At 40.4% G+C, this 20,353-nt stretch overlaps 3 protein-coding genes across 3 annotated transcripts; all 3 read right to left on the reverse strand.

Moving 5' to 3' along the window:
- Nucleotides 1–1,628: 1,628 nt before the first annotated feature.
- Nucleotides 1,629–4,529, reverse strand: cd40lg (CD40 ligand). Its single transcript, XM_017408217.3, has 4 exons — nt 4,225–4,529; nt 3,938–3,965; nt 3,749–3,841; nt 1,629–3,661 (listed from the first exon to the last, which is right to left on the reverse strand). Exons 1-4 carry the CDS (start codon nt 4,513–4,515, stop codon nt 3,270–3,272), a joined length of 804 nt encoding a protein of 267 aa, XP_017263706.2. The 5' UTR covers nt 4,516–4,529; the 3' UTR covers nt 1,629–3,269.
- A 2,785-nt stretch (nt 4,530–7,314) lies between these two features.
- tmtops3a (teleost multiple tissue opsin 3a) lies at nt 7,315–12,985 on the reverse strand. Its single transcript, XM_017408165.3, has 4 exons — nt 12,640–12,985; nt 11,444–11,772; nt 8,259–8,492; nt 7,315–7,543 (listed from the first exon to the last, which is right to left on the reverse strand). Exons 1-4 carry the CDS (start codon nt 12,983–12,985, stop codon nt 7,316–7,318), a joined length of 1,137 nt encoding a protein of 378 aa, XP_017263654.1. The 3' UTR covers nt 7,315.
- A 2,335-nt stretch (nt 12,986–15,320) lies between these two features.
- Nucleotides 15,321–19,882, reverse strand: vgll1 (vestigial like family member 1). Its single transcript, XM_017408132.3, has 4 exons — nt 19,660–19,882; nt 17,958–18,160; nt 17,535–17,867; nt 15,321–16,593 (listed from the first exon to the last, which is right to left on the reverse strand). Exons 2-4 carry the CDS (start codon nt 18,145–18,147, stop codon nt 16,556–16,558), a joined length of 561 nt encoding a protein of 186 aa, XP_017263621.1. The 5' UTR covers nt 18,148–18,160; nt 19,660–19,882; the 3' UTR covers nt 15,321–16,555.
- Between the last annotated feature and the right edge of the window lie 471 nt (nt 19,883–20,353).

A 20,353-nucleotide genomic window follows, 5' to 3' on the forward strand; every position in this document is an offset into this window, starting at 1 on the left:
TGTGCGGTGTGCCCCGAGTAAGGTCTGCTCTGTAATATTCAGCTGCTGCGTGACCTGGATGGAAATGACTTAAGTGACCATCAGCTTAGTTTCTCTCGTTGTTGCCTCTGGGAGGAGGTGTCGCCTTCAATCCGGGGCAAAGCGTCAGACTCATTATGGTTTTAAAATGGTTTGCAAACTCTCTGTGCTCCTGATGTGCACCTGCAGCTCAACGAGGACTTAGATGGGGAGAAAAAAAACAGCTGCTTTAAATCGATAAAGACTGATGGGGGGGAAAAAACATGATTTAAAAAACAAAAAAGAACTTCATGGATGGTGTAAACAAAATGGACTTTAAATGAAAGTTAGCCCTTTTTTTTCAAAATGAGATAATTTGCCAAAAGAAACAAAATGTTCATGTAAATCTTGAGGTTTTTTTAATTTAATATTTTATTCGATTACAGTTAATTATTACTTTTCTTGTAGTCCTGAGCTTGAGGCCGGAGTATCATGTTGGACATGTCTCCCTCCGTGGGGCAGTAAGTTTGAGAACCGCTGCATGTTAGATTTCTGCAAGAGGTGCCCCAGGCTGCGCTCTAAGTGCTACAGCTAACTGCTGATGCTTGTAAATAAGTGAGGAATTCTTTGTAAATAGCTGTAATATTAAAAGCTGACAGCGATGTAGAGGTTCATAAAATCGGGTTTGCATGAAACACTGAGATGTTTGAGGCTGGAGTTGTTCCAACAGCAGGAAGCTGCTTTTGTCTCTGCTCCGCTCGGATTAATGATCCACTCGTTAATCCCGTCAGAAATGTAGTGTTTCTCCTAACCGAGATCCCTCAGAGAGCTATCTGCAACAAGTAAGATGCTGACTGTTCACGATCTGGTCACAGGACTCTAAAATCAGAATTATCACTTTAACTGACGTGTCTGTTTCGAGGTTTGAGACGGCGACGTGTTGCGTCCGGGTCGGTTACTGCAGAACCAGGACAAAGAACGTTTCCACGTTAGTGTGGAGTAGTGCTCAAATGTTCAAGTGCCTCCCGAAGGGGTTCAGAAACCAAAAACAACGTTTAAGACCAACTGGGGCTAAATCTGTAAAAAAAAAAAAAAAAAAAAAAAACGATATTATATTCAAAGTGTCATAAGTGACTCATGGTATTAAGTTAGTCCCGATGACTAATGAGTATATGCTGTAGGTGTTTGTGTTCTGAGTGTGAAAACAAACAGAGCTTTGTTTTCTGTTTAAGATGCGGCCTCGCAGCGAGGACCCGCAGCCGTACATTTCCTCATGATGTTGACTGCGTGCACTGTCGATGCTCTTACTCGGTTGTGCTGCGCTGCACAGAAGCAGGGACTGTTAGTGAAATGCAATAAGCGACTGCTTTACTGACCGACCTCCGGGCTAACCCCAGCAGCGGTCGGCCAGATCTGAAGAACTTGCAATAAATATGAACAAATCAAATTTATTACCCAAAAAATAAAATGGGGTGGGTGGGGGCAGATGTTATGGTTCAGCCTGTCTGACTGTTGATTTGTTTTTAAAGCGGTTCTCACGGTAAAGAAGAACTGACCTAGTTTCTTTTTCTGTTTTATTCCGACACAAATGATCCAAAATTCTTTCTGAAAGCGGACCTTTTTGTGGGTAGTTCTGTTTTTGCACACAGCTCTACAGAAACGTCAGCGCTCCGGGCGGTGGATGAGGCAGCTGGTTCGTCTGCAGAGGTGTCACTTTCATGCTTTTAAAGACTGTTCGGAAACACCCAGCCCTCAGACGGACTCTTTATCTTTATTTTTTTCACCATTCATCGCTTGTTTATTGCCCAGATTAACATTGTGGCCGTCTTCTCCCTGTAAAACCCTCATCAAGCACCACACACTGTAATTTTAAATTCCCTACAACCTCAGTGAGCACTTAACTGCTGATGAGAACAGGCTGAACTCCAGTTCATCCAAAAAAAACAATTCGACTTCCACCGCACTGTGTTTTCTGTGTTGTTGTTGTTTTTGTTTGTTTTTTAAGGATTGTTCTATGCAAGTATTGTATCCTCTTTCCCCCTGAATACCCTGTACTTTACGTTTGGTTTGATTGTTCTTTTATTAAAAGTTTAATATAATACGTACAGCTCAGTATCGTCAGTTTAGACACGTGTGAAATGGAAAAAAAACCAAACAAAACTGCTGCGTTCTCTCTGGAAATCCTGAAAGGCAGGCCTTTCCACGCTGCTTTCGGCACATGTGCTGGGAGGAATTAGTAGGTTGCTCATGCTCGCGATCAGGAAACTCTTCACACGATGGAAGGAGTGACAAGAGTAGCCGACATCCTGTAAGAGCGCACTGCCTCTGCACATACACACCTCCGGAGAGATTCACTCTTTCCATGTGAAGTGTGTGTCTGAGGCGCTAACTCAAGACTTGCACTTTACTGTATTGTGTTACCGACTGGTTTGATTAGATCATTTATCAAGTATAGATGTAACTCATCCCTGAACAAAAGCTAATTAGCATGTACAGACATTTATTAAGAATTTAAAGGTGAATTGTTCCCCTTTTTTCTGGGATTTAAAGGCTTTTACAAGTCCGGTTGTACAATTAACCACATCGTCACCATGTGGACAAAGAACCTGAAAGGAGTTTCCTTTCAGGAAACAATTGGAGCACTTAAAAAAGGAAAATCTTATTGTGGAAAAGCTATGTAATGAGGTAACGCTTCAAATATCAACAGTAGATTGTGTGAAAATAGTTTCCAGATTATTTTTTACCATTTGAGAAATTTAAGAACAGCTAAACCGGTCTTTAATTTCACTCTGTCTTGATGTGTCCCATTTTTTACTGTGTTGGAGTTTCAGAAATATCCTTAAAGGCTCAGTGTGAGCTGGAACACAAAAAGGAGCAGGTTTTAGAAGAAAAGGATGAAAAGCTCATGGAGGATTAAAATGGCAGATCAGCTGCCTTTAATTCGCTTCAACAATGAATGAATTTGGTTTTTTTTTCACCTCGTTTAGTTCATCAAATAGAAAAGGCTAGGAGATTTTTTTTAAGTATAAACATTTCACACAATCTATTTTACAGTAATAAATACAGAACAATCATTGAAAAAACACAGAAATACACATTTGGTATTTAATAAATTATAGTTTGAAATGTGCTTTTTGTCTCTTGGTGCCACTGAGACGTTTTTGTTTTTCTTTCTTTTAAGTCTTCTCAGTAGCTATATATAATCCAGATCTGTCCTCTTGTAGAGTTTCCTGTCTGCGTTCAGGTCCGTGCACGTTGCTCCTGCAGGAGTCCTACAGTTTGTAAATCCCAAAGGTCGTTGCGCCTTCTTCGTAGTCCACGAGCGAGAGGTCCTGCACCCAGACGCTGAGCTGGTTCCCCCTCTCCAGTGTGATCAGGTCCTGCTGCGTGGCCGTGCACAGCTGAGGGTTGGACCCAGACACGCCGCCGCTGCTGCTCAGGCTGCAGTAGGCCTTCATCACCACACTCTCCTTCTCCCGCTCAGTCTTCCTCATCATGACCAAGCTGGCCAGCGCTTGCTTTGGGTGGGCTTCGGAGAAGGTCACCCGGGAGTAGACAAAGTAGTCGCCGGGCTCCAGGATGGTGAGCCAGGTGCTGTGAGAGTGGCCGACTTTGTTTCGAACCGAGTCATCGATGTTCCACCGGAGATGACCCTCTGGAGAGGCTGAGGATGGAATCCAAGCAGTCATTTAAAGCAAATTTTCGCAACATTTTTTTTATATGAATTAAGGAAAGAAATCTAACTTCTTACCTGATTTTTGAAATAAATTGGAAGACGGGGTCTCAACTACCATGCGTGCCCGGGGTTTGAAGGTTTCTTGCTTTTCTGCGAAGGAGAAACCAACTGGAAACAAAAAAACACAAGAAAGTATGTTAGAGAAGCTCATGAGGTTGGCTTTTCTTCTGTCGAAAACAGTACAAATATAAACTGTGACATTACCTCTTCCTTGAGGTGAGGGAGGGTTTTTCTGTCGAAATAAAAAGTAGAACATCAGAAACACATTTTGCCACAAAGCTTTAGTTCATTTTGAACAGAACAGAAACTACAAATTTCTTTTTATTCCCTAAATAAAAACCAATCCATGTAATACATTAAAGTTGTCGTGTTTTAGAGGTAAAAACTGGGTGCTTCTGAAATCATTTACACCTGCTTTCACGGTTAGATAGTAATTCATTACAGGAGCTCTAAAATAGTTCTTTGCTCCAAGCTGTTAAAAACGTACTTACATATGAAAATGACTGTTCTTTGTAGTACAGGAAAATGAATCCTCCAACGGACAGCGTTAGGTGCAGCAACACCACGCCAACCAAAAAGCGGATGAGAGGCTTGCTGTTGCCCGGTGTTGGGAAATGGGAAGCCGGGATGAGGATGGGTCGGGGCTTGTCGAGCCGTGAGGGCACTGGCGGCGGAGCCATGCTGGTTCTGCTAGTGTCGATCATGATGGAGAGGAGCGGTGGAACCCAGAGAGGCCTCACATCCGTGACATCCCATGCGCTTTTGAGCAGACGCTCGTTCATGCAACCGAGTTTGTCTTTCTCTACTTCCTGGAAGCTCTGAGCCCTTCATATCTGTGACAGATGTGACCTTTGTGGGGACAGACGTGTGTGTGTGTGTGTGAAACACTTCACGTCACCTCATACTTCATTTTTGGCAGATACATCAAGCTTTTTTCTATTTATTGCAATGTTGCTTTGTGAACGCCATAAAACCAACACTCAAGTAATGGTTATTTATAGATTGGCATGACATTTACTGGGGCAGGAGTCAAAACTTTTGCACTTTGAATTGTGTTTTTGCAAAACTTTGAGTTTGAGCATTTTTTTTTTTTAATTTATGACATCCAAAATGACAAATAGAATTCAACAAAGACAAAAAGTGCTCTTTGATGAAGCTCAAAAAGGAAAAATGGCTGACCACTTCATGCATTTTACCTTTGTTTGGACTTCTGTAGTTATCTTCTTTAGACAATGCATCGACCGAGCTGCAGGTGTTTTTAGTTTGTTGCAAGTTTGCTGAATGCAGATGAGTTCAGGTTTCTGTACACAACATCTTAATCAGTCTTTGGTTTCACATTTACCACAGAAGGCGTGCTTGGCGGTGGTGGCAAAAGTCAGGCTGGAGCAAAACCTTTTAATGTGGTTCGTTTTCCCTGCTGCAGAGTGCTGCACATACAATGCGAGTATGTCATTTATGTAATATAAATATTGGGACTGAATGAGTGGTCTGTTTCTGCGCACTCTGCAGATTCTCCTTTTCCTGAGAACTCTTTCTAATGTGAATCACGGAGCGATCTATCCAGTCCATGACATCAGTTTACGGGAAATCTTAAGCGTTTAAAAAGTGCTGGGTTAAAAACGGCCCAATCTGGAACCCAGTGCCGGGTCACTTTTGGACCTGGCTGCTTTAAACTCAGCAGGGTTGGATGACCAGTTTGACCCAGCTTACCGGGTAAAGTTTTCAACCCAGAAATTGGGTGAAAATGACTAATTTGCTGTAAGTTAAAACAATACAACCCAAAATCTGACTCTTTAAACAACTCGGGTTGGTTGGTGGTAGCCAAATGGCGCTAACTTATTAGCGTCAGCTATTCAGCAGCAACTAATGTTTTTTTAGGAACCCAAAATCACTGTCCAGTGCAAACTAGACCATCTTTTCTTTAATTATTACTCATTAAAGCAGAGGTTCAGTCACGTTTGGTTTGGTAAATGTCTGGATTAAGTGGCAGATTATGCAGCTCTTCTCTGACCCAAACCACTGGGTGCAACTTTTTAGCCCAATATTTGGTTAAACCAGGTTGACCTGTGACTGAGCAGCTTTAACACAGCAGCTTATCAGAACGACCCATCAGTGTTTAGTGTGTGCGCAGCCTTTTATATATTCGGAACATTTTTTCACTCTGGTTCAGGATTCTGCTGACACAATTCGATGCAAACTGCCGCCTTTCTTTGGAAACTTTTTTTTTTTTTTACTAATTAGCATTTTGAACTTAGTAAATCAGAATGCACTGAATTGTATTCTGGACAAAATCTGAATCTGAGCCTGAAAACACTGGACCAGTTTGTAATTAAAGTGAATAAAAAAATGAATTGAATTAGAACTTTTAATGAATAGTTCCCTAAGAGATGACATTTGTTGTGAATTGGTGCAAAAGTGAAAAGATTTGTTCACGTTTACCTGCAGTCAATCTGTTTGACTTCTATATTTTGTCTGATTATGAACGGTTTACTCGTTCTTTAAAGTCACATTTATTGTTGCAATATGTGCATTCCTTTCTGTTTTTAATGTAATTTACAAACAGAAAGGTCAGTTAATGTCAATTAACATACAAGCACTTTTGGGTGTGTAATTTTTTTCTTTCATTTGAGTAAATATGTAAAAATAATAATAACAAAAACAGTCCTCAGATTGCTGCTCTTTGCTACATTTTTTTGTGTGCTTTACTGCAAACTTTGTGAGACGAACTCTAAATTCTGCGCCGTGTTGTCAAAGACGTGAGGGTTTGAATAAAGCTTCATCTCTGATTCTTAACATGTCTTCAACAAATCCAAAAAGCATGTCTGCACCAAAAAAAAAGAAAAAAAAACACCTGCAATCCAGCAAAGCTTTTGTGCATTCTGTGCACACATTTGTACTCTTTGAGAAACCGCCTCAAGAAGATAACACGTCGGCATCATAGGGTTCCATGCAAACGTGTCTGACGGTTGGTCACAGCTTCCTCTTGTGGTGCAAAAATAATCTCAGCTGTAAATGTGTCTTTCTGCAGAATATTTATGTGTTTGTTTAAAACTCTAATCAAACTCGCTGCTTTTTCTTTTATTACCCTGGCAAAGCAATTCAAAGCTTCTCATAAATTAAAAACTGACAACAAAACGAGGACAAAGGGGACATAATTTTGTTTTATATAAACCTTGCAACCTTGCATTTTCTAATAAAATATTTTTATACGTACAAACACATTTGAATGGACATGCTAAAAGTATCAAGGATTTGCACAGGGTGCTTAACAGCTTAGGAGAAACAAAAATAAAGAGAATTCTACTAAATAAATGTACAGATGTATTTACATTTAAGGAAACTTATTGCAGCTTGATGTTTCTGCCTAATGTGGGTCAATCTTGCAGCCTTTGTTCCTTTGGAAAGATCAGCTTCATTATACAGAAGGAATTCACGAACACAAACTGACAAGCTTTAAAGCAGAGCCAAGCTTTGGCTTCATATTCAATTTTTTTTTGAGGAAAAAATGCAAACAAGTATATTTTGGCTGCACTTCAGCAGAAAAGCCGTCTTCTGCAGCCTGTCGGAGTGAAAGTGAAGTTTTTATCGTGTGTAGTGGACGAACAGGATGTTTCTGTCGTTGTGGCGGCTGCAGGCGGTGCTGTTTCTGGTGCTGCTGAGGAACTGAGGTCGTGAGAAGCTGGAGGAGGCTGCTTGTCTCCGAACGGGGAAGGCATCTGACACCTGGGTCTTCGGAGTCGGGTGCTCCTCTCCTTGAACAGAGTGCGGTTCTCCGTTGCATTTTATGAAGGCTACGAAGCATCTGTGAAACTGTTGGAATGCAAAATAAAGTCTGAGCAATCCCACGAAGCAGAGGTTTGAGGATTAGTCGAAAAGAACTTGACATCTCAGGACAAAACCTGTCTCAATTTCTTAGTTCGACGTCTTCTGATTGTACCTAAAGTTAGAACTTAAACCCACAATAAGGCGTCATTTTCTTATTACAAGTCAACAAGCCTTATGTTAACTTGACCTGTTTGTTTCATTGTACTTTTAGTTTGACTCTTAATTGAATGATAATTAAATGTAATTAATTTTAATTAGTCTTGATTACATATAAGTTGGTTTTAAATGATTCTGTATGTGGTTCTGGTCTGCTTGTTTGCCGCCTTTCTTTTATATTTTGTTTTTTATCTGCTGTAAAGCACTTTGTGTTACACACTGCTGTTTGAAAAGTACTTTATAAATAAAGCTGGGTTTGATTTGATGCTTATAGAAATGCCATTTGCTGCCACAGGTACGTTCACCCCCTTAAAAGTTTAGGTTTTCACTTGGTTTGAAAAGTGTTCATTGACTCAGTACTGACTTAATATTCACTTAAGGGGAGATTAAAAAATATTTATTTTTAATTATGTATATAGCCAAAGCTAATTCTTACTGAGACACCACCTGAGAGCTATAGTGACATGGTGTGAGTCCCCTCAGGAGAGTGAGATGTGTTGTTCATCGGATAAAAGCAGCGACACGCTCAGCCCCGAGGTCGCACCTGGTTGTTGAAGAACACGTAGATAATCGGGTTGACAACTGTGCTGAACTTGGCCAGGATGGACGGCACCACGCTGGCCGTGGGAGTGATCAGTCCAGACCGTCCGAAGGTGGCCATCAGCGCCGTGACGCCGTAGGGCATCCAGCACAGCATGTAGCAGGAGACCATGGACAACACCATCAGCAGAATGTGCTGCTCTCTGCGCTGAGCCGCCAGCAGGTTGACTTTACCCACCTGGGCACAGAAAAATGGAAAGGAGACATTAAAAAATCCCTCAGTTTGAAACAAGAATCTTGTTTATGCTTCTGAGAGGCTGACATATATTTTACCTTTCCTTTAGTGCCATCCAGTGGTAATATAAAACATGACAGAGATCTACAACAGTTCAGGCTCAATCCCCAGATTAAAGCTGATATTTTACACTGAAGACAATTAAAATTAACATGGGACATAATTACATCATCCACCCATTGATTTGTTGCAGTGCACAGTTATTTCTGTCAGAGGAGCACTGAATGTGTTTTAGTGAAATGCATATTTATTTACAGACTGGGATTGATGTCATGCACTTTTAAAAGTCACAAACACAGAAAAGATTTCTGCAGAGGAATCACTGATGTGTTCTCTCCTTCAGCTCTCCTCTCAACCCCAAGGGCAGTTTAGAAACTGAGACATCTGTCAAAAATATTTTTGCTGAGATCAATTTCCAGGTCAACAAGCAGGAGGATGGAGGACAGAGGAGGCTGGAAGATGAGATGAGCCTAATTACCGCTTATAGATGCATCACTGAAAGGAGTTAAAAGAGGGATCACAGGCTGCAGTCACTTGTTCTCAGTTTTTTATTTTTTATCCTAACATCCTAATAGAGGGAGTTTATCTTGTGACATCTGCACACAAACACTTTTTATTTGATTTGATACTCAAGGGGTGCATTTACCTTTAATACTTTCTTACATTATCATGCAAATCCCATAAATGTGGGACCAAATCAGAGTGAAACGTTATTGATTAGAGAATCCGATATGTAGGCTTACTCTAAAATTGTTCGTAGCGCCAATATCAGTGGTGCAAATCCAGACAAATTATAAATTTTCCACCAACTTCAAACATTGTTTCAATGGTCAATGAAACAGAACCAACAGTTTTTTTTGTTTTGTCTTGTTTTTTACAATAAAAAAGCATGTTTAGGGATTTAATGGATAGATAGATAGATTATCACATGTCTAAAAGCTGTCATGGAAGCTTCAGCTTCACTAATGTTGGACAAACTGCACATGTCACATCTCTTTCTGACAGCTCAGTTTATGCCAACATCCAGGCACCAGCTGGAAGTTCAACAAACAATTTATTTCTATGAAAAGCCCACAGCAAGACACAAGTTTGGCAAACAGCCAAGCACCAATTTACTGGTACAGTAAATCAAGTCTGGAAAATAAAAAAACCCTTTTCTGCTTAGACTTTTATGGTTGCAGCAAGTTTAGAAAAAACAAAACAAAAACAAAGGGAAGATGCTTATATAAGAGGTATCCAATGGCAACAGGGGGCTTAGGTTATCTAAAAATACTTCTCAGGTGATTCATTCATAGAAACAGAAAATCCGAAGAGCGACTGGGAGCCTTTAATTACCAATTATAAAAAATATGACTGACAGGTTAATATAAAACGCCACAAAGACAGGCATGAATCACAGCACTCAAGACAAAGGGCACATCCACAGTCTTTGCAGGAGGCTGCCCATCTTTCCTTCAGCTGGATAAAATGATTGTCAGATAGTAAACACACATACACACACACAGACACACACGTGTGGCTTCTAGGATGTTTGGCTTTGATAAGCCTTGAAATTTCTGACGTCCACTGCCCAACACCAGAAACACAGTCCTGTCTCAAAAACAGCCCGACAGCCACGAACAACAGCAGAACTTATTTTTCTGGAGCTTCTAAAGCTTCACATCTGAGCAGGTGGGCCAGGTGAAGTAAAATATCATCAGGAAGTTACAGCTCTGGTCCGTGCCATGAGTGTTTTAAGCTTAACATGGTTTGCAGTCAATAAAACTGGAAATGGTTTAAAGTAATGACACAATGCGTCCAGCTAAATAAAATACATTTAGAATTAAATGCAGCATTCTTTGAAGGAACGTATGTCTCCTGCTGCTGCGAGAGTTTTAAACCGAGATCATTTTATAGTTAAAAGGAACAGAGGTATATCTGTTTTGGTCAGATCGATGCACATCTAATGATCAAGGTAAAAGCCATTTAAGGCAGCTGTTTTCTTTGTTATAAATGTAATGAAGAAATGACATTTAAAAAACAGTGGAGCACAAATTGAAGTCTGGAAAAATATTAAAGCCAGACACGCAACATCGTATTCCACTGCAAAGATTTAGCAGCTTGTGTTGATCCTGCTGTTGTGCTTTGCAGCAACACCTGCTCAGAAATAATCTTCCGTAAAAATCGTTTTTTACAGGTGAGATGCAGATTTATTGTGTATCTGTGATCCTTATTTGAAAGAAACCCTCTCCTCTCACTGATTTATGTTGAATCCTCACAATCAATTAGCCTTATGTGTTTTTGGAAACAATTCATTAAACTGACAAAACAAATGACCTTTTTTAACTTTTGCATTAATCAAAAAAATGTTTGGAGCATTACAAGGAAGAGAATTTCACCAAAAAAAAGCCCTGCAAATGTTAAACACGAGGACAAATCCTGTCAGGCGTAAGGCTTGTGTTGCAGCCACTGACACGTGGATAATTTATTAGATAAACATTGGAGAGCCAAACCGGGAACCCTGGGGGATAACATCACACAAAGAGGTGAAGGCGAAACGAGGATGGCTTCCTCAAGAGGATAACTGTCTGAATGAAAACTAAAAGTCTGTAACGGATTTTCTCAAGATGTGAAACATGAAGGTTTTGCCAAAGTCCCACAGTCCACTGATCTAAAGACTGTCAGAAATCTACAATCAGACCTTGAAAAAGCCTTGAAGATATGTAAAATGAATAAAAACTCCCCAAACAGTCGGCTTATAAAGGTGAGGTTTAATGTTACAAAAACTGAGATTGTTTCAGATGAATAAAAATTAAAAATAGTATTTTTATGATATGATAGAGTATTTATTTAACTATAACAAACTAATGTTGTTCCCAAACCACTATATTTGGTAGCTGAGTGTTTAAACTCACCCTCCTGATTGCGACCAGGATTCGTCCATAACAGTAGACCATGAGCAGCAGGGGCAGCATCAAACAGAAGATGAAGAGACACAACACGTACGACACGCTGGTGGCTGAGCGCAGGTGCCACTGCACGGAGCAGGTGGTGCCGGGACCCTCCGGCCCGTAGCTGCTCCAACCCAGGAAGGGGGGCAGTGTCCACAGGAGCGAGTAGAGCCAGGTGCCCCCGACGCAGAGCCAGGCCTTCCTGAAGTCCGAGACGTCCACCTGGGAGGAGTGCAGCACGGTGGTGTAGCGCTCATAGGACAGGATGGACAGGGACACCAGGGACACAATACCTAAGGAAGCAAGAGAAGAGAAAACATTATTATGCAGCCATGAGCCAAAACATTATGACCACTGAAAAGTAAAAAAACAAAAAAACAAAACATTGATTATTACAGTAAGTCTTTATCCTGGTGTTTGTGGAAGAAGCAAATAAAAAACTTAAGCTGACAGAGAATAACTAGAAACTCTTATTCACTCATCTAGCTTTTTCTGACTTTATCCAAGTCTTTTTATATCTCAGAAGTTTTTTTTTTCATTTTTATTTTGTTTGAACTTACTCTGGACATGAGATATGCAATTTCATCGTGCCTGAATAACATTTGAGAAAACTTAAACTAATGGTGGATAATAAAGTTCAGAACACTTAATAGTGACTGGTTTTTCTTTTTTTTTCTTTGTTAATTTAGCCTTCAAGGTCAAGAATGACCAAAGTTTATTTCTATAACACGTTTTAAAAGCAGCCCTCACTGACCAGAGCACAATACATAGTTTAAAATATTAAAGCAATGAATTAAAACACAATAAAATACTACATAAAACAAAATAATTTAGGATGAATGAAATAAACTTGCACAGTAAATTCAATAAAGCTCAACAGAAAATCAAGATGTTCTGCTCAACTAGAACTAAAGAGATTAATAATAGACAGACAGACAGACAGACAGACAGACAGACAGACAGACAGACAGACTGATTGATTGATTGATTCTTTGTTGAACCCAGAGGGAAATTCAAACAGATCTTGAAACAACTCATTAAATAAATAAAAAACATGTTTTGTATCCTGTTTCTGCAGGCTGATGTCCCTATATTGAGTGCAAGCCAGAAAACTTGCAGAATCTGTATAAAACTATTTGTTTTTGCATCTCCTCACTCACCAAAGAGGGAATTGGCGAACCCGTACCACCGGCAGCCGGACTCTCCGATCAGCCACCTCCCCCGCAGGCTGGCGGCGAAGCTGAGCGGCGTCCCGAAGGCGCAGACGAGCACGTCGCTCAGGCAGATGTTGAGCAGGATTAGGTTGATGGGGGTCCACAGGCAGCGGAACCTGGCGAACACCAGCAGCGTCAGCGAGTTGTTGAGGACTCCCGCCACCAGAATGACGCCAAGGCACACCGCCACTGCCGTGTGGCCGGTCCGGCTCAGCCCATCGGGGCTCCGGGGCGCCGGGGGGTCGGAGCTGTCCGCGGTGCTGGAGTTCAGCTCCCGCAGGAAGACCACCATCGCAGAGGGCGGACATGCGGCTCCGAGCGCTGCTCTCCCGGTATGAATGTGCTGCACTAAAACCCCCAACCCCTGAGTGAACCCCCTCCTGGACCAGGGGTCTGCAACCTGCGGCTCAGGGGCCACATGTGAGCAAAAAATAATATTGATGTTTAAAACCAGAACAGGAGCAAACTAATTGTAACACCACATTTTAGCTCAATACATGTAGAGCTGTAAAGCTGACTGAGTTATAGCCATTTCTTTGTAATGGCTAACGTGGATTAGTTGTGGCGGCCATCTTGATTTGGGTTGACTCCAAAAGGTAATCAGGCGCAGATGTACTTTCTGAGACTTTCATCAGATGTCAGAGTTCTTGCCTCATTTTTCTGTTCAGCTCACAAAATACAGCAAAAGCATAAGTGGCATTAATTTGTTTTTGAGTCCTGAACCTCAAAGTCTGTGTGACAAATTTGGTTTTCATGGATCAAAACAATGTACTGGGACATGAAATTCATTTCAAACCATGAAGTTTTTATTTTATTTTTTGTTTGAAATGTGACGATACTCATTCCTTTTTTTCTCCAAGTAACATCCTCAAGCTGCTGCGAGATCATTGGGCAGAAATACCTTTTTTTCCTCCTGTCTCTCTCAGACAGATTCCCTAGATTGTCCTGAATATAAGTGGCACATTGGAATAAGAAGGACTAAGGCTTGACTGTTGCCTCTTTGTCTCCATCCTGCCCGCTGGTCCTCATCCACACCTGCTGCCAATCTTCTGTCTGCAGGATTTTCTATGAAAAGCCCAAGAAAGAAATGCCAAGAAGATGTTGCACAAGAATGCTCCCAAGTTTAGCCCGTTAGTCATTTTTGCACTTGGGCGATGAGGCTTTTTAAGCTCTGAAGAAATTAATTTTAATATAAGATTTACCATAAAAAAATCATAAAAGCAGATAAAAAATAGAAGTGAAGTGTTAACAAATGAACTCTAACTGACCTTTTGTTGTAAAAACTAAAGTAGGTTTGTAAGAAAGGGTTCAGATTTCTCCACAATGGTGTGGGAGACCTTTCCTAAACAAACTGTTGCTTGTGGTAAATGCAAATCTGACATGCTGGGAACATAAACTGTTTGTAAAATGACTGAGAAAACCTTTGACTGAAGATAAACCCAGGTTGAGTCTGAAAATAAGACAAAGGCATCTTTTTCTTACGCCATGGTCAACCAATAATAATATCAACAAGTCCTCTGATGAGCCTTTTTATTTGGAATATTTAATTAATAAATTGATGTGAAAAGTCAGTAAAGTGCTGCCTAATTAAAACAGTTTGATTTATGCCTGGAATATTCTGTAGCCATAAAACAGATTATTATTTATTATTACTACTTAGAGAACGTTGCTTTTCAGAACTCATAATGACAACTATGAGCCTTTTGACTGTGAGGGTATCACATACAGTTATCTTTTGTGCATATTTGACCAGAAATGTGTGTTTGTGTTAGAATGGCTCCAATAGTTTTCTGCTCTTGTAGTGCCTAATTTCTTCAGGTGGCTCTGAGATGTTGGCCTCCTAATTATAGATAACTAAGCTGCTTTTTGTTCACCAAAATCCACACCTGGGTGGAGGTAAGACTCTGGGAACAGAGTCCACAATTCCCAATTTGTAGCCTGTCCATGAGTAATACAGGACCAGATGGGAAGAGGCTATTAATACCACCGCACCATCATTAATCCACCCTCTTCTCGGGGAGACAGCTCGTCCTCCATCTGTGTCTGTGAACGGTGCTCCGACAGGGAGATGTGGATAATGACATCTCAGAGAATGAGAAAAGCAGCTGGTGGGCTAACACAGAGACTCGCTGACTTCTCATGCAGCGCTTCTGAATAATAAGCCTCTGAGACAGACAGCCTAGTGTTAGTGTTGAGATTTTGTCTGTAAAAATTAAAAGAACAAATCTTTAATTTTACCTTTATAGGCATATAACCAGGGCTTCAGTAATGGTAGCTCCTGTCTAAGTCACCGCTTTAACACTACCGGTCCATGGATCATTGGTACCAGGCCACACAGAAATATGAAAACTTCTTTAAAAAAAAATAAAATCTATATAAACATTTTACATACATTGGTCTTCGGGGTATTTTATTTTGAAAAACAGCTGTCTCCGTTTGGAACTTTTTTTCTGTTTTTCAGTCAGTTGCAGTTATTTTTCACCTACCAACAAACCTACAAGCTGCTCCTACTGCAGGTAGGACACTGACTGTTGATAAGAAGTGAAAGCTGTAGCCTAAGATGCTAACAAGATGAAATACAACCGGTATAGAAAACAGTAACAATAATTCACACTTTGGACCAAAACTGGCTTTTTGTTTAGTTTTTATTTCAGAAGTTTTTGTTTTCTGTCAGTAGAAGCAATATTTACATCACTAACACCTGGTCGTTTCAGACTGTAATTGTAAAATTTATTTATTTATTCATAAGCTCATACGTTTAGGTCCTAATACATTTAACATCGAACACATTTATGTTCCTTAGTTGATGTGCAGCAGTACAAAAGGTTCTTATATTGTTCAAGTAAAATTAGTTATACTACATCCATGCACAGCATTTTCACACATTTAAAATACGAGTAAAAGTTAAAAATAACAGATCATAATTTAACCATCATTTTAGAACCAAAGTGGTGAAGTAAACAATGCTCTCCACATTAATGCAGGTAATTATTTGCATTTTTTTCCTTCAGATGGAGCCCAGATGGAGGCGTATTCATGCCCACACATGCATGGACCCTTTAAGATCCCAAACCTGCGTGGTTTTAAATGTTTAGAAGAAACTGTAGAGCCCAGACAATACAGAAATAAGAAGTAATTACTGCACATCTTCCTGTACATCAAAAAATAAAAAATAAAAAGCAGAGTCTTTGTTTCAAACCCACCAACAGGAGTCACTGTTGTATATTTTACATGGTTTGCTGTAATTACATTACAAAAACTGAAAAGGTTTTCACTTTGCACAGATGCTTAAGAATGTCACCGGTCTATTCAGATACTTATTTCAGCATGCATGTAATATTTTACAGTATAAACACATTATAACAATGTATTGTAAACATAAACAAAACAGTTTTCCTTCTCGTCTTATACACATTTAACATAACCTCACAGAACCTAAAACCCAAGTGAATTGTAAATAGAATAACAATCATAAACTTCAACATTTACGTGCTTTTCAGACTTAACACTGGTTTACTGATTGATCTGAACCTGGAAAGAAAGCAAACTTCATCCGACTTCACAGCAAAGGGAGTGAAAATACTCGGCTCCAAGAATGAAAGGAGGAATGACAAAACTCGAAGAGCTGGTTTGTCGGCGGGCGTTCTCACTGGGAGGCTGTCCTGGAGCAAGCGCAGGTGCTGAGGTCATTTCAGTAAAGAATGAGCTGAGAGGAGCAGGAAGCAGGAAACAGAAACACGGCTCCTTGACATTTGTCCCGACCAGACGCTCGGATGTTTGACAAGAAAAACAAACTTAAATGTCCTCTGACTCCCCCCGCCCCCCATCCACCTGTCCACGCTGCTGCTGCTGCTGTTTTCCCTCAGTACCAATAAAGATCCTTCTTGTCCACATGCCGTCCTGTCAAACAGAAGACAAAAGTGATCAAACAGCTCTTTTAGGTTCTAATAACCAGGAAAAATAAACCTGACACACCGGAGCACCTTCAATGATGCTTCACCTGCATGTGTGCCTTCACTTGTCTGTTAGCAAAATATCTCATGAATGACTAGAGGGAGTTTAATGAAACCTTCAGAAATTAAGAACTGGATGAACATCTATAACTAATTCGCTTTTGGATTCAACTTGACTTAAGATGGTCGCCACAGCTAATCAAACTTAAGAACTACAAAAAGGCCTATAACTCATTCAGTTTTTCAGGCATTACACTAAAACTTGGTGTGTTAGTAGCTGAGAGTCATACCCAACAATTTCTCTGAGGACTAACTGATTGCACAAGACCATATATTAAAACTGCCATTAACTAATACAGGCAACTCTCCCTGTCTGTTAGCAAAATATCTCATAAACTACCAGCTGGATTTTAAAGAAACTCTCAGAAAGTAATCACTAGATGTATATCTGCAACTGATTAACTTTTGGAGTCAACCTGATTCAAGATGGCTGTCACAGCTAATCGACCATAACAAAACCAAAAATGATTATAACTCAGTCAGTTTTATAGATACTGAGCTAATATTTGGTGTGGTAGTAGCTGAAACCCATCCCCAACACATACTCTGACTGAAAACAGATTGCTCAATATCTGTGTTTAAAACTTTAGCATGTAAGGCAGCAGGCGATGCACATTCCCTTCAACGAATCCTGGCTTCAATTAATTGTGAAATTTTCCACAGAAAATTTACACAAGCCAAATTGTTTATGTCAGTGCAGCATTCAAAACTGATAACGACAAATAAACTTCTCTACATGTTCCTTTTTAACCCCACAGGATTTTCTCAGCTGAAGGTGTTTGCAAACACAAAGAGGAGAAGGTTTTGCAAAGGCAGTTTCAGACTCACCTGGTTCAAAGCCTATAGGAGGGTCTGCGGACTCTCTGAACCCCTGGGGGACTGTCCAGCCTGGTACTGGTTCTGGTTTGGAGCTGGAGGCCATGCTGGGTCCCATCTCACCCCGGTCGCTGTGCAGCAGGTTGAGCAAGGAAGCGGAATATTGCTGTCCAGTAAAACACTGGCCCTCCGGGGACAGGGAGCACATGATGCTCGGCAGCCCCGGACCCTCTCTAGTCCTGAATGAGTTCCAGGGACCTGGAGTCTCGCTCGTGGAGCCGTAGGTCACAGGTGGGACCTGGGACTTGGAGTAAGACCCGCTGTCCTGACAGGTGTTTGTGTGTTCTGTAGAGGAAAGAAACAAACATGTTGTCAAGATGAAATATCCTCGTTGTTGTGTTTGTTTCCACGCGGCACCGTGTATGCCGTGCTTACCACTTTTGACGGCTTTATGGCTATTCTTCGTCTTTCCTGTTAGTTCTGTGGGCTTGCAGACTTTGCTGAGGGCCCGTGTGAAGTGAGCGTCCACCATGGTGTTGATGTCCTCCTGGAAGTACGTCAGGATGACGCTATGGGAGTTTTGCTCCACTTTCACCGCGATCGGACTCTCGGTTCTTTCCTCCATGGCTCTGCTTCAACTGGAAAAAAAAGAGAAATAATTTTTTTTTTTAAGTTAGCTTTTGGAATCAATCAAATTCAAGATGGACGTAACAGCGACTTTATCAAACTCAAAAATTGCCATAACTCAGTCAGTTTTGCAGATATTGTGCTTAAATTTGGTGTATTGGTAGCTGAGAGTCATCAACAACACGCAGTCCAAGGGCTGACTGATCTGAAATTAAAACTATTGCTATTGCAGTCAACCAGTTTTATTTTCTGTTCACATTAATGATCTGTGGAGTCATTTGTCCTATCGTTTTTAACGCAGATGACACCATTATTTGCTGCTGCTCATCTTCGCCTGTTCAGGCTTTTGAGTTATTTCTCGACTTCAAAAACTGAATATTGGTTTAAATGCAGACAAAAACAAGCTCACAGTGTTTTCTAATAAAGGACAGATACCAATAATGTCCCATCAGTTTTAACTACAGAAGAAAAACACATGAAGCTTGAATCGAACTATAAATACTTGGGTTTTCTTTTTGAGTATAGAAATAAATTATGTCTCTCACTCAGAGTTAGGAAGATCTTCGTGTCAGCTACTTTTCTGCCTTTATTTGATTATGGTGATGTGCTGTACATCCAAATGTCTCCAGCCCTTGGACACGGTCTCCCACAGCGCCCTGACGTTTGTCGCTGGTTGTAGCAAATCAAATCTGTCCGTGAGACCTTTAAACGCTGCCTGTGGTTTTTAACCATTGTCTTGTTTTAAGCCACTGTTCAAAGCACTATTATGCCACACCCCTGCCCTTTAAATTGAAAACTATTTCTAAAGGTAAAAAAAAGTATGTTTTATCCTGTATTGTTACTTGTTTTTGATCGTTGCTGTTGACCTTCGTAGACAAGGTCTTGATCTCAGTGGGTTTTTATCTGGTTAAATAAAGGTGACGAAGAAAATGGATTTTAATGAATCTCTTGGTATTTAATGACGGCATGAACCTTTAATTGTTGTTGTTGTTGTTTTTTTACAAATATCAAAGCAAAAGTGTTGAAACCCTTTTCTCTGGTATGCAAATGAATCACGCACTGAAGCACGTTAACCCAATATGACCTAGAAATGTGACTTTAACCTTTTGCTTTGAAGGAAAGAATGCGCAGATCAAACATTCCTGAATCAAACAAACTATAATCATTTTTGCTTTTTTTTGTATTGTTACATTCGTCACATTAAAGACATTAATTTACAGAAAGCAGTAGGTTTAACCTCTCAAGTGATTTGAGTGAATAGCTTTAGGTTTTCCAGAAAAGTCTCGGGTTTTGAGAAGTTTTTATTTAACAAAAAAAGGCTTAAGATCATAATGGGTAATCGCATATTTCTGTATTTTGTTTGAGGGAAAGACACTTTCATTTAAAACTAAACAGCAGCATCAAAATCGCCCCTAATCTGCTGCTAACAGGCAAACAGAATGATTTAACTCAACTACTGGTTATTTTGGTCTAACTAACAAACCAGTTGATCCAAGGAAACTTTTCTTACCCAGCCTGATGACTGACCAGATGTGACGAGGGAGCACCAGCTTGCATTGACTGGTCGACCAGAGGAAACGAAGAGCCGCAGCCAAAATGATGGAAAGAAGCCGCCCGCCTTCAGTTTGAGCATCTGATTGTAGAACAAATGAGAAGAAGCTGCGATAGCTGCGGCTGCGTTCGCCTTTTCTCCTACAGACCTGACATTTTCTCTGCAGAGCCGCTGAAGTTACAGGATGTTTTAGCCTGGGAGGGTGACAGTTATGCCCAGAATGTTATCCAGCAAGTTCCTCCAAAACCTGAACAACAACTCATCAAAACATTCCTCAGCTGAGCGTCTTAAACTCATACGCAGTTTAGCAGTGGCCCTCGGTTGATTTGAGCTGAATTTAAAACAAAAGTTTAAATTTTGTTGGATATTTTACTGCCTTGATTAACAGTCACAAGAAACACAAAACTTAGTTAATCATATTTAAAGAGCCCCTGATCTTTAAGGGCTCAGTGGTTGACTTGTGACTTTTATCCCACTGCAGTAAATCAGTTTTGGTGATTTGTTTCCATGAGAATGTGTCCTTCAGATTGTTGTTATTTTTATTTAGTGTCTCGTTCTACTGATTTTTCTTGCCTGCCACTGAAGAGGATTGCAGATGATTGTGTTTTTTTGCCTGTGTGTGTGTGTGTGTGTGTGTGTTTGTGTGTCTGTT

Source organism: Kryptolebias marmoratus, linkage group LG9, assembly GCF_001649575.2.
Source record: "Kryptolebias marmoratus isolate JLee-2015 linkage group LG9, ASM164957v2, whole genome shotgun sequence".
In the NCBI taxonomy this organism is placed as follows: domain Eukaryota; kingdom Metazoa; phylum Chordata; class Actinopteri; order Cyprinodontiformes; family Rivulidae; genus Kryptolebias; species Kryptolebias marmoratus.

Excerpts from the sequence above, each read along its gene's own strand:
- cd40lg (XM_017408217.3), bottom strand. The coding sequence starts at position 4,515 with ATGAACGAGCGTCTGCTCAAAAGCGCATGGGATGTCACGGATGTGAGG. Across the intron at positions 3,966-4,224 it reads AAGAACAGTCATTTTCATAT|AAAAACCCTCCCTCACCTCA; the intron begins GTAAGTACGTTT and ends TTATTTCGACAG. Across the intron at positions 3,662-3,748 it reads CAATTTATTTCAAAAATCAG|CCTCTCCAGAGGGTCATCTC; the intron begins GTAAGAAGTTAG and ends TTCCATCCTCAG.
- tmtops3a (XM_017408165.3), bottom strand. The coding sequence starts at position 12,985 with ATGGTGGTCTTCCTGCGGGAGCTGAACTCCAGCACCGCGGACAGCTCC. Across the intron at positions 8,493-11,443 it reads TCCTGGTCGCAATCAGGAGG|GTGGGTAAAGTCAACCTGCT; the intron begins GTGAGTTTAAAC and ends TTCTGTGCCCAG. Across the intron at positions 7,544-8,258 it reads ACGTGTTCTTCAACAACCAG|TTTCACAGATGCTTCGTAGC; the intron begins GTGCGACCTCGG and ends GCATTCCAACAG.
- vgll1 (XM_017408132.3), bottom strand. The coding sequence starts at position 18,147 with ATGGAGGAAAGAACCGAGAGTCCGATCGCGGTGAAAGTGGAGCAAAAC. Across the intron at positions 17,868-17,957 it reads CCATAAAGCCGTCAAAAGTG|AACACACAAACACCTGTCAG; the intron begins GTAAGCACGGCA and ends TTTCCTCTACAG. Across the intron at positions 16,594-17,534 it reads TCCTATAGGCTTTGAACCAG|GACGGCATGTGGACAAGAAG; the intron begins GTGAGTCTGAAA and ends TCTGTTTGACAG.